General features: G+C 34.6%; 1 protein-coding gene across 8 annotated transcripts in view; it reads left to right on the top strand.

Annotated features, from left to right (window-relative positions):
• Positions 1–12,118, top strand: part of OPA1 (OPA1 mitochondrial dynamin like GTPase) — a gene marked incomplete at both ends in the record, with an annotated part of 97,072 nt that extends 84,954 nt beyond the window's left edge. For all 8 annotated transcript variants that reach the window (XM_080695629.1, XM_080695626.1, XM_080695628.1 and 5 more), the window contains one exon: positions 12,054–12,118. In XM_080695629.1, the coding sequence (XP_080551755.1) occupies positions 12,054–12,118 (65 nt within the window). The remainder of the gene's footprint in view (positions 1–12,053) is intronic.
• Between the last annotated feature and the right edge of the window lie 1,486 nt (positions 12,119–13,604).

Below are 13,604 nucleotides of genomic sequence, written 5' to 3'. Positions count from 1 at the left end.
TCTGGAGTACTGGGATTACAAGGGTGCTCCACCACACCAGGCTTAGGCTAAGTGATTTTAAATGGCAGACTTTTTTCTAAGTGAATAATTCATATAAGTAGTCCCTGCCATTCCCCACATTGATTCTTGGAAAAAACATTATAAAATTGATCTTTCTAAAAATCAATCATGTAGCCCTGTGAGAAAAGTATTGTACTTTGTGATTTCATTTTCTGCTAGAAGGTTAAACTAAAGAATACACAAAAAGACAAGTTTAAAAATACATATTTACCGGCATAAAATCAGTTTGAACTAGGGCTGTGACCTCAGTGGTTTTAAAAGTATTGACAAAATGCCACATTGTAGTATACCTCTTAAGGTATGTATTATGTTTGCTCCTTTGTAAAAATGATAGGAAATATCTGCTCCATCGATTATTTGAAGGTTAGACCACAGATTTATTTAAATATTTTTTCTTCATAAAACTTTTTATTATGGTACATTTTTGTAAAGTCTATGTTTTAAAAGATTTTGTGTATAACAATACCCATTCTTTTAATTAGAAAATATAGCTATCAATTATAGTTCCTAATTGTCATAAAGATATAGTTGTTAGGAGAATGGATGTAATTCTATTCCAAACAAAAGATTTTCATTTGAATTTTTGAAATAATGGAAATAACTCAGCTTTCACAGATTCATGAAGCCTGGGAGCCCCAGCTTTGAAAGTACATTGACAGTCTTAAACAGTTTTTCAGAACATATGAATTGATGGTTTCATCTTCTATAGCAAGTAAAAGTATTCTGCTTGTCATCACTAATGAGTCTGTTTTAAAATAATCATGCTTATTTTGAGGGAAAAAAATGCAGGGTCCAAGACTCAGAAAAAAAAGTACTAAATTGAGCTATACACCTTTAGCTATCTCTCTTGGGTTCATCTTTTCATCAGCTATAAAGTGTATATTATTTTTTGTGCTGAGTCTAAGACTTTGAATTTGGTCTCTTTCTTACCACTATTTTTTTCTTATTTCCCCATATTCTAGATTTATTTAAATACTGAGTTTTTAAAGGGCACTTATATATTATAATTTTTAATAACAAGCAAACCTTTTTGGTTTTTATTTTGCACCATAAGACATGTTTTTTTTATTTTTTTTTTTTATTTTCAGTCCTTTAGTGAACAGCTCAAATCTCACCTATAGGGTATCTTAAAATGTAGTGCATAGTTCTTATACACCATGTTTATGAAACAGCTCTATTAGGGACATTTGGACCTTTGGATATGTGGTTTGCTTAAAGTACACTGCATTAGTAAGTTTGCAACTTGTTTCTTAGTATTTTTTTTAAACATCCAAAGTTGTAAAAAGTTTATTTCGGTGCATGTGGTTGTTTTTTGTGTGTGGTTCTTTGTTCCTCTTCTAAACTGGTATTAACCACTGAAATGAACCATCTCCTGGGTTTGGCCTTTTGGCATTCACAGTGTATTCAAAACCTAATTACAGATTAGTCTATATTTGAGACTTTTAGAGCAAGTATCAGAAGACTCAAAAGGAAAATGAGAGTAGCAGTATCATTTCATGTGGAGATAAAGAGACCCAAAACGTGAATGGGTGTCAAGTCATTTGAAGAGAAGAAAAAAGAGAAGGAACTTCATTCACTGAGACTGGTGGTTTATGAGTTGGGGATTATGGGAATATTCATGATTCAATCAAGAAGCACAATGAATTGATGTTTGAAATAGCTCATCTTTTAAGTAAACATTGAATAAATGGAAAATAGGCTCCATATTCACTACATGTAGAATAGTGTAACAGAAATAGTAGCTTGTTAACCCTTTCTCAGTTGGTTGCATTTATCAAATAAGTCACAAATTTCATAAGAATTCTCTAGTTATGAATACTTAATGCAAATATTTAATAGAAAATGAAGTTTGCCTTATAAATAGCCATGCTGATTTTTACTTATTCCTGATTTTTATTGAAATATGCCTTATTTCACATAAAAGGCAATGCTGATAACAAATAGGCTTAAAATAATAGCATTGTTCTGTTACCATTTAGATTCAGCACGTGGTAGCAGTTGTATTTCAGAGCCTGCTCTCCTAGTATATAATTCTTTCATTCATCAAAAAAGATAACTCAGTTTGTAAGTGTTTTTCAGAATGAGAGGAACGTGGGCAAGGGCTAACTTTAACATCTTCATCTTTAACAATGATACCTACAAGGTTGAATGAGGGCCAAATGAAATGTTAAATTCAAAATTACCCCAAACATAGTAGATACTTCATAGATTTCAAGTGAGAATAAGCAAGGAATGCTTCTCAAAATTAGAATTCATCTGTGTCCCAAGCCAGTTCATCGGGTGCGTTGTGTAGGTGAGAGAACAATGAAATTAGGGTTTTTCTGTTTTTTAGCATTTAAAGGATACAGCTACTCTTTTCTTGTAACAAATGTTTGCTTCCATTCCCCTCTCTTCATACCGCATGTCCCCATTACTTTCTAGTAACTTATTTAATACCCTTTATGTCATTCTTGAGGTTTCAAGGCATGCTAGGACTGTGTCCTGATTTTCAATTATAAAAAATTCTATAAAAGTATTACTTTTTAAGGGAAAGTTGGCAATTTTTTATTCTGTGATTTTTTGTGTTAAATAGTCCTTTTATTTTCATTAGGAAAAAAATTGCTTACCTCCTAATTTAAAAAGGATTTGATTTTTATTGAGACCTTACAAATTTTGACACCTGTCTCAGAGTGGCTCTGTATGTCTTTCAATACAAATAGCTCTTGCTCTAAAGTCTTCTGGGTGATACCACTGTACCACATGCCCAGAGATTATCCATCTGAGAGGGGCTACTGAGGTTCTAAATACCTCTTTGAGATGAGTTAAGCTATTCAAGTTAGATGATATTTTAAAGACCCCCATCCATTTCAAAAATTCTGTGAGATGATTTAGAAAACTTTCCCTCCTACCCTCCTCATTTTAGAAAAAAAATTTTAGCTGATGATCATACTTACATGAAGTTCAGTTTTCTCATTGAAAAGAAATAGATTCAGCTGTTTTTTGTTTGTTTGTTTGTTTGTTTTGTTTTGTTTTGTTTTTTGCAGGTCTGGGGATGGAACTCAGGGGCATTTGACCTCCAAGCTACACCCCTGCCCTATTTTTTATTCTTTATTTTGAAACCGGGTCTCACTGAGTTGCAGAGGGCCTCACTAAGTAGCTGCGGCTATTCGCGAACCGCAATCCTCCAGATTCAGCTGTTTTTAAGCAACTAGATGAATGAACTTTAAAAGTAAGAATGTGGTCTTATTTGAAGAAATGGAAGCCAGCCTATAAAACAAATATAGACTAAACTTCTAAGAAATGGGTTAGGATTGTTTGTCTATTTTAATCTTATACAAAAAGAGTAATGCCATTATTGTGATACTGTTGTCATATTTTCTCAATAGTTTGCAGAAAATTGTAGCCCTTCTTTCTCATAAATTTTCATATTAGTCTTAATGTAATACCAAGAATTAGAAGTATTAAATTATCAGAAAAAGAATATGGAGTTATATTTTTTATATGCAGGCATAGAAGGTTTTGTTGAGTTCCAGGAATCCTAATAAGAATTTATAAAGAGAACAACCCTTTCTCTTATTGGATACCCATCACTAATGCCCCTTGCTGGTAAAAAGGACATTTCTATTTTTAATTGCATATTATTTACCTTTAAAAGTAAAAGTTATAAATATTGAATATTAAATGTATCTTACATTATTTTCCTATGGATAGAAAGTAGAATGCTTGCCAGTTTTCCCTCTAGATCAGTAGCATTGAACCAGTCAACTCACTTCAATGATAATTCCCACTAATATGTTAAATTGTGTTAAAAAGGACAAAAATATTTATCATACTTAGTATAACCTATATTTTAAAGTAGGGTTGCATAATTAAGTTAGCATGAAGTATAAATCATGATTCCCACTTTTTTTTTTAATTTTTTATTGGTGTATTGTAGTCATACATCTTAATGGAGTACAAAATGGTAAAGGCATACGTGCACACATTGCACAGTTAACCCATCCCCAATTCCCACCCCATTCCCTCCCGCTCCCTCCTTCTCATATTTGGCTTTGATATATTTGTGAATGTACATCATGTACATTAGGGATTTTTCTCTTCCCCCTCCCATCATCCTCAGTTAGGTTGCCTTAATTGCTCATCTGTAGTTTCTCCTTCTTCATCTAGAGTTCTTCCTAGGACCCATTTTCTCCCCAGCTTCTGCATATTAGGGAGAGCATCTGATTTCTTACTTTTTGTGACTGACTAATCTCACTTAGCATAATGTTCTCCAGTTCCATTCATTTCCCTGTAAATGACATAATTTTATTCTTTTTATGGCTGTGTAAAATTTCATTGTGTACATATTCCATAGTTCTGTAATCCATTCATTTGTTGATGGACATCTTGGCTGGTTCCATAGTTTGGCAATTATAAGTTGTGCAGCTGTGAGCATAGATATGCATGCATTAGTTTGATAGTTTGATTTTCATTTTTTGGGGTAAATACCCAGAAGTGGTATTACAGGACCATATGTTAGGTTCCTTCCCATTCTTCTGAGGGTCCTCCATACTGTTTTCCAAAGTGGTTGCACTAATTTGCAGTCCTACCGACAATGTAGTAGAGTTCTCACTTCACATTCTTGCTAGCATTTGTTGTTGTTTGTGTTTTGAATGGTTGCCATTCCAGTTGTAGTTAGGTGAAATCTCAAGGTAGTTTTGATTTGCATCTCTCTGATTGTTAATGGTGTTGAGTATTTTTTTATACATTTATTGGCCATTTGAATTTCTTCTTTTGTGAAGTGTCGATTTAGTCCACTTGCCCATTATTTTAAATTAGGTTATTTTTTTTCTTAGTGCTGAGTTTCTTGAGTTCTCTATATAGTCTAGATATTAGTCCTATATCAGAGGAATACTTGGCAAAAATCTTCTGCCATTTTGTCAGCTCTCTGTTGAGGTTGTTGATAGTTTCCTTTGCTGTACAGCTTTTCAGTTTAATGCAATTCCATATTTTGATCCACCTTGTAGTTTCTTGTGCATTGGGATCTTGTTGAGAAAGTTTTGTCTGTGCCTGTGTGTTGCAGTGTTGGACCTATGCCCTCTTCAAGGAGCATCAAGGTCTCTGGTCTAATTTCCAAGTCTTTGATCCATTTGGAATTGACACTTTTGTGGGGTGAGAAAGTGGGGTTTATTTCCATTTTTCTGCATATGGTTAACCAGTTTTTCCAACACCATTTGTTGAAAAAGCTGTCTTTTTTCCAGTGCATGTTTTTGGCCCCTTTGACAAAAATCAGTTGGCTGTAAGTGTGCGGATTTGATTTTGAGTCTTCTGTTCTGCTCCATTGGTCTATGTGTGTGTTTTTGTGCCAATACCATACTGTTTTTATTACTCTGGCTTGTCGTATAAAATCAGGTATTGTAATTCCTCCTGCATGGTTTTTGTTGCTGATAACTACTTTGGCTATTCTGGGTTTTTGTTATTCCAAATGAATTTAAGGACTGATTTTTTCTATGTCTGTTAGGACTGACCTTGGTAAATTAATGGGTATTGTGTTGAATCTGTAGATCACTTTTGGAATAATGACCATTTTGATTATATTTATTATGCCTATCTAAGAACATGGAAAATATTTCCATCTTCTAAGGTCTTTGATTTATTTTTTTTAATGTTTTGTAGAGGTCTTTTACCTCCTTGGTTAAGTTTATTCCTTTTTTTTTTTTTTTTTTGCGAGTCTGCGGATGAAACCCAGGGACATTTGGCCTCCGAGCTACACCCCCTGCCCAATTTTTTTTAGTCTTTATTTTGAAACAGGGTCTCACTGAGTTGTGGAGGACCTCACTAAGTAGTCGAGGCTGTCTGCGAAACGCGGTCCTCCTGTCTCGGCCTCCCAAATGCTGGGATTACAAGCATGCACCACCACGCCCGGCAAGTTTATTCCTATTTTTTTTTTTTTTATGGGATATCCTGAGTGGAAGTGTTTTCTGGATTTCTTTTTAGTGGATTTATAGTTGGCACACAGGAAAGCTTCTAATTTTTTAAGATTGATTTTGTATCCAGATACTTCACTGAATTTGTTGATCAGTTCTATAAGCCTTTTGGTTGGGTTTGTTGTGTCTCCTTAGTATCATGTCATCTGCAAATAGGAATAGTTTCAGTTCTTTTCTTATTTGTACTCCTTTGATTTCCTTTTCTTGCCTTATTTTCTGACTCGAGTACCCAGTACTATATTGAAAAGAAGGGGTGATAATGAACATTCTTGTCTTGTTCCTGTTTATAGGGGAATACTCCTGTGTTTTTTTTCTTCCTATTTAATATGATGTTGACTGTGGGCCTATTGTATATTGCCTTTATGATGTCGAGGTATGTTCCTTCTATTTCGATTCCCTATAGTGCTTTTAGCATAAATGTGTGTTGAATGTTGTCAAGTGCTTTTTCAGCATCTATTGAAATGATCATGTAATTTTTATCTTTGGTTCTGTTTACATGATGAATTACATGGATTGATTTTCCTATATTGAACTAGTCTTGCATCCCTGGGATGAACTCTGCATGGTCATGGTGTATGATTTTCTTCATATGGTTTTGAATTTGTGTTGCAAGTATTTTGTTTAGCAGTTTTGCATCTAAGTTCAACAACGATATAGGCCTATAGTTTTCTTTTCAAGCTGTCTTTACTTGGTTCTAGTATTAATGTGATGTTGGCTTCATAGAATGTATTTGGGAGAGTCTCATTTCTTTCTGTTTCATGAAATAGATTGAGGAGCATTTAGATTAGCTCTTCTATAAAGGTTTCGTAAAATTTATTTGGGAAACCATCTGATCCTGGGCTTTTGTTTGATGGTAGGCTCTTTATTGTTATTTCAATCTGATTGCTGTTAGTTGGTTTAAATTTTCTATATCTTCTTGACTCAGTTTAGGAAGGTTGTATTTATCTAAAAAGTTGTCAATTTCTTCCAGATTTTTCATTTGGTTGGAGTATAGATTTTCAAAATAGTTTCTGATAATCCTCTGGAGTTTTACACTGTCTGTGGTAATGTTTCCTTTTCTCATCTCTTATCTTTATAATTTGGATTGATTCTCTTTTCATTTTATTTATTTATTTATTTATTTTGTTAAGCTGGCTAGTGGTTTATCTGTCTTGTTAATTTTTTCGAGAAACCGGATTTTGGTTTTACTGATTTTCTGTATATTTTTATTCTCTACTTCATTGATTTCTGCTCTGATTTTAATAATTTCCTGTCTTCTACTGGCTTTGGGGTTAGACTGTTCCTGTTTTTTAAAGGCTTTGGGCACTCAGTGCTATGAATTTTCCTCTTAATACTGCCTTCAAGGTGTCTCAAAGGTTTTGATATGTTGTATCTCTATTTTCATTTGTTTCTAAGACTGACTTTCTTTCTTTCTTTCTTTCTTTCTTTCTTTCTTTCTTTCTTTCTTTCTTTCCCAGTACTGGGGATGGAACACAGGGGATTCTACCTCCAAGCTATACCCCCCAGCCCTATTTTTTATTCTTTATTCTGAAACAGAGTCTCACTGAGTTGCAAAGGGCCTCACTAATAGCTATGGCTGACTGTGAACCCCAGTCCCCCTGTCTCAGCCCCCCAAATGCTGGGATTGCAATATGTGCCACCACACCCAGCGTTTAGGAATTTCTTGATTTCACCTCTTATTTCTCCTGTGACACATTTTTTGTTCAGCAGTGTGGTATTCAATCTCCACCTGTTTATGTAGTTTCTCTGGGTCTTCTTATTGTTGCTTTCTAGTTTCATTCCATTCTGGTCTGAAAATATAGGGGGAAGTATGTCAAATTTTTTGAATTTGCTAGTTCTCACTTTGTGGCCCAGGGTGTGATCTGTTTTGGAGAATGTTTCATGACCATCTGGAAAAAATACTTGAACTCTGCTGTAGTTGGGTGGAATATTTTATATTTATGCTAATACTTCATTTGGTTTATGGTGTTCTTTAGGTCTGAGGCATCTTTACTGACCTTTTGTCTAGAAGATTGGTCTAGTGGTATGAGAGGGGTGTTGAAGTCTCCCAAATTATTGTATTGGGATTTATGTGTGACTTAATGTCACAAAGAGTTTGTTTTATGAAAGTAGCTGCAATTATGTTTGGGGCATAAATATTGACTATCATTATTTCCTCTTGCTGGATTGTTCCTTTTACCAGTAAAAATTACTTGCTTTGTCTCTTCTAATAAGCTTGGGTTTAAGAATCTAACTTGTCTGATACAGTTACTACTCCTGCTTATCTTCGAGTTCTGTTGGCATGATTACCTTGTTTTCTTGATTACCTTGCTCCAACCCTTTACTTTTAGTTTGTGACTGTCTTTACTTGTGAGGTATGTTTTTTGCAGGCAGCAGATAGATGGATTCTGCTTTTTAATCCATTTTGCCACTTTATGTCTTTTTATTGGGAAGTTGAGGCCATTTGTATGTAGTGTGATTATTTAGAGATGATTTTTAATTCCTGACACTTTGAGTTTTAACACCTGACATTTTGAGTTTTAAGATCTGTTTAAGGGTAGTGTTTGTTCTTCTTTGCTTAGTTGTTTGCTTGATAGAAATTATTGTTTCTTTGGTTCTGGTGTGTATTACTAATTTCTTCTTTGCAGTTAATCTCTGAGTATTTTCTCTAGTGTTGTTTTGGAAGACATAAATTCTTTCAGCTTTTGTTTATTGTGGAAGGTTTCTATTTCTCTGTTGATTTTTTTTTTTTTTTTTTTTTTTTTGTGGTACTGGGGGTAGAACCCAGAGGCTTTCTAACTCTGGGCTATACTCCCAGACCTTTTTTATATTTTATTTGGAAATAGGGTCTCACTAAGTTGCTGAGAGCCTCACTAAGTAGCTGAGGCTGGCTTCGAACCTGTGCAATCCTCCTGTCTCAGCCTCCCAAGAGCGGGGATTACAAGCGTGCACCACCACGCCTGGCTCTCTGTTGAATTTGAGAGAGAGTTTTACTGGGTAGGAAACTTTTGGCTGCAAGATGTTTTCTTCAGAGTTGGGAATATGTTAGTCCGGGCCCCTCTAACCTTCATGACTTGGTTTGTGAAGTCTAGAGTGAATCTAAACTCTGAATGTCACTTGGTCTTTTGTTTTTCTTGCCTTTAAGATTCTCTCTTTGGCTTCTTGGACAGTTTGACTATTATGTGGCGTGGTAAAGCCTTTTTCTGATCTTGTCTAAAGGGGGATTCTATAAGTTTCCTGTACCTGTGTATTGAGCACTTGTTTGGAAATTTTTCTGATATTACTTCTTTAAAAAGATTGTTGATTTCTTTGATTTCACCTTCTATTCCCTCTTCTATGCCTATTATTCTTAGGTTAACTCTTAAAATGGGCCCATATATCTTCAGTGTCCAATTCATGCTGTCGAATTCTTTTTTCTAAATTGTACACTGAGTTATTTTTGGAGTGATATTCTTTAGGAGTGAGATTCTATTCGTTATGTGGTTTAATCTATTGTTTATAGTTTGTATTGATACCTTCATTTCAATGATTGCATCCTTCATTTCTTTCACTCTCTCTCTGAATTCTTTTGGGAACCTTGTATCATTTCTCCTGTTAAATTTCGGATTTATCCTTCTGGCGATCTCTGCAATTCTGTTGTTTTGTCAGATTCTGTTATTCTAGGGTTATGGGAGCTCATTGCTTCCTTGTAATTCCTTCGTTTCATGATTTCATAAGTTTATATTTGCTGTTTTTGGTAGATTTATCTCAGTCTGTAGGTATCAGCTGGTATATACAAGGGCAAGTTGTGTTGCATTCAGCAGTGAGGTTGAGTAACGAGGAAAGTAAAGTTGAAATGCAAGAATAGAGAAAGCCACAGATAGGATGGAATAGAATGAGAGCATGAGTTTGGTAAGGTAGTATGTAGTAGAGATTAGAGATAGTGAATATGTAGTATAATTCTAGTAACTAATGTATTTAGTATAGTGATATGAAGTAGATTTAATACAAAACAGAAGAGAAAAGAAAAGAAAAAAGGAGAAAAGTGAGTAGGTACGTATGAGGGAAGAGGCTTGTAAAAAGGTAGGGAAGAGAGCAAACAAACAAGCATACACAAAAAAATAATAATAATAAAGCAGCCCTATAAGTATATGAATACTCAACAGTCTTTGCCTCTGCAGTCTCTCTGAGTGCATATGCCAAGTGCCACCAGCACCTTTCCTGCTGCAAGCCTGGTTCTGTGAGTCTCTCTCAGTCTGTGCAGATGGCCAGTATCCATGGGACTGGATCTAGTGTTAAATGTAGGTCTCACTTCATGCTTTCTACCAATTGGAGCATGAGCCTCTCCGAGCTTCTGCTATGTGCAACAGCAAAATCCACCTGCACATTTGCCAGATTGAACCATAAAATTGTGGTTCAAAATCCACCCCCACTTTTGCCAGGTTGAAACCACACAAAAAAGAACTTTGCTGGCCGCGCAGGTTCTTATGGCTGTGCTGGGCAGTCTCCTGCAGGGACAAGGGGTTCACTTATGGTGCTATTGAACGCTGCTTTAGTTCTCTGGAGGGTGTGGTGAGCTCAGCTGCCATTCCTGGGAGTCATAGCCAGTGTTTGCACAGGAGGAATTGATGGCTTACAATTCTGAGGAGCTGTAGCTGCTTATTTTGTTTCACGTCATTGGGTGTTTTTCCTGTGGGTCTCTGGCAGTCAGGGGCAATGAGGCAAGATGGTGCTACTGTGGCAATCCACGGCCTCAGTGGTTGGAGGCAGGCAGGGTCCTTTTCTGCTCTCTGATCTGCCTTCTAGCTTTTTTTTTTTTCTGCCACGTTTTACTTGTTGTGCTCTTTTTAAATTCATGCTGTGTTCTTTTGTCACAATGCTGTTTTTATGGCAATAGAGACTTGAGTGTCAGCAGGACTGATATGTATTGTTTCCCTCAGTCACCATCTTCCTGGCTGTCATCACTCCACTTCTAATAAGAGATCCGCATGTATTTCTAATAGTTTACTCTCGGAGGAGAAATTTGCATTTCAGAGAGAATTTAACAGATTTTATCTGGAAGTCTATAAGCTAAAAAGCTAAAATCAAGTAAATAATGTAATTATATCTTAGTGTCTCTGGCATTTTTAATCTTTGCTCATTCACAGCTAGAAAGTACTTTTTATATATATATTTAAAATATTAATTGTCCTTCCCTGATGCATATATTTCCCAGTTTTGTCTTTTTAATTTTATGACATTTTGGCATATAAATGAATGTGTACATTTCACAGTGGTTGATCTTTTCTTTATAACTTTTATTGTTACTTTATACTTAAAAAGTCATTTCCCAATCTAAGACCATTTAAATACCCATTTGTATTTTTTTTAATTTTTAATTTTTTTTTAGTACTGGGGATGAAACTACCAGTTTCATTCTACCTCATTCTACCTCAGAGCTATACCTTCAGCCCTATTTTTTTTGTTGTTGTTCTTTTATTTTGAAATAATGTCTCAGTTGCAGAAGGCTTCACTAATTAGCTGAGGCTATCTGCAAGCCCATGATCCTCCTGCCTCAGTCTCCCAAGTGCTGGGATTATAAGCATATGCCGCCACACCCAGCTTGTATTTTGTTTTAATTTTTAAACATGTTTAAAACTAAATAAATTAAAAAATTAAATTTAGTTCTTAATTTTTAAATTTAAATAATATTTTCATTGCTTAATATTTTTTCTTGTTTCAGATATTGCTGAGTCCTTGATAGGTCTCCAAAGAATCTGAGAATTTATCAAAATTTTATTCATAATTAGAGATGTGTATGCATATGCATTTTTTTTCTGTGTAAGAGTCTACAGTTTCTAATAGATTCACAAAAGTATCTGTCACACACATCTTCTCCCCTTTCCAAAAACCTAAGCCCTGCTACACTAATGTACCTGGATATTATTTAGATCTCAGGTGGTATGATGAGACTAACCTCTTTGCTTTTTCTCAAATAGTTAAAAGAAGTCTACTAGACCCATTAGCAAAGCTGTTATCTCTTGTATTTGCAATGCCTTTGAAAAATATTTATTTTTATTTAACTAATGTATTGTCTCTTTATTTCTATAGAGAAAGTTAGAGAAATTCAAGAAAAACTTGATGCTTTCATTGAAGCTCTTCATCAGGAGAAATAAGTTGTATTAAGTGAGTAAAAATTCTGCTACTGCATTGGCTCTAAATACAAAATTTATATTTTAAATTTTTCTTGTAGTTTATTATTCTGCTTGCTGCTTGTTTCTTATTATGTAATAATCTCAGTGGCATGGTCTCTGACACCAGCTTGTGAGTTTTATGTGTATAGTGTCTCTTTGAAGAACATGATTGCCTTCATGCTGAATTAAAAATATTCTCCAAAACTCATTTTGGACAGTACAAAGATGAACAAAGAGCTGTTATATAAGAAGCAGGTGACTCATTTTCTTCACATAGAGTTGAACTGCCCTTGTCATTGTTTTATTCTTTATGTTCATAATCACTGGATATTTATATATATGTTAACTATTCACTTTGTAAAGCTTATTTATTTGGCTTGACTCCTAATTTTAATATTTGTTCTTAATATTACTGTCTTTCATTTAAAACCATTTACATAAACTTTTTTCTGTTTAAAATAATTTATATAACCTTAGAATTTATTACTCCTCTCAATATGTTGACTCTTGTCTGATTCTATAGTCTGACGTTATAAGCATATTATTAATTTAAACACTTTCCATAATAGCATAGTCAATTGTTAGTGATCACTAAAGAATTATCATGAGGAAGTCATTTACTTTTATTGGAGAAGTTGAGAAAAATGATATGATTAAGTGATTATCGTTTATTTAAAATATCTCATTACCTCATCTATAAGCACTTGTCTACAAGAAACCTGTGGCCCAGTCAGTCCTGGAAGAAGCAAAAATATGAAGGGTCCCCTCCATAGCTGCACTCAGGTCAGTTCAGTAAAGGCCCTAAGCCAAACTGCCTCATCTTCCCTGCTATAGAGGAAGTACACTTGAGAAATCAAGTTAGAAAGAAAGGCACTGCTCAAATCAGGCCTCATTCTTAACAATCCTCTAGCAATGAATGAGGAAGAAGGTAGGAAACTTGAAAGGAAAGCTCTGTTGCTGTTTTTTTATTTCTTTAAAAAATAGGCGAATAGAAATTACAAAAATACATAATTATCTTTAACACAAGCCAAAAATAATTTTGGTGCCTTTATAAGTGTCTGCTTATAAATGTTTTCTACATATTCAGTGTTTGAAATTTTAATTTAAAACCACAAAGTGTTCCAGTATCATTCTAGTCATGATAGTTATGATGAAAGTTACTAATAGAGATAACCATTTTCAATACCTTTGGATCTTGTCCTCTTTAGCACCAGAGTTTACATGACATTTTAGTTTATAGTTAGAGCCTTTAGAGTAAAAATTTATGAAAGCTACAGAAAGCACATTAAAAATAAAAAGCTACATAGTGGGATTTTTGTAGTGAAATAAAGAAGTTCCAAGCCACCCAGTATTTATTATCTGCCCTCTTAACCTATCAATATAATTTCAAGTTGCCAATGCTCTGGGACATACATCTTTTCTGCCAGAGTGTCTCTCCCAAGAGCAGTACAGGGAAGTCCCTCTAGAT

Source organism: Muscardinus avellanarius, assembly GCF_963383645.1.
Source record: "Muscardinus avellanarius genome assembly, chromosome: 5".
NCBI classification, from domain to species: Eukaryota; Metazoa; Chordata; class Mammalia; order Rodentia; family Gliridae; genus Muscardinus; species Muscardinus avellanarius.
The sequence above is the reverse complement of the archived record's forward strand: the minus strand, read 5'-3'. Positions and strand labels throughout refer to the sequence as shown.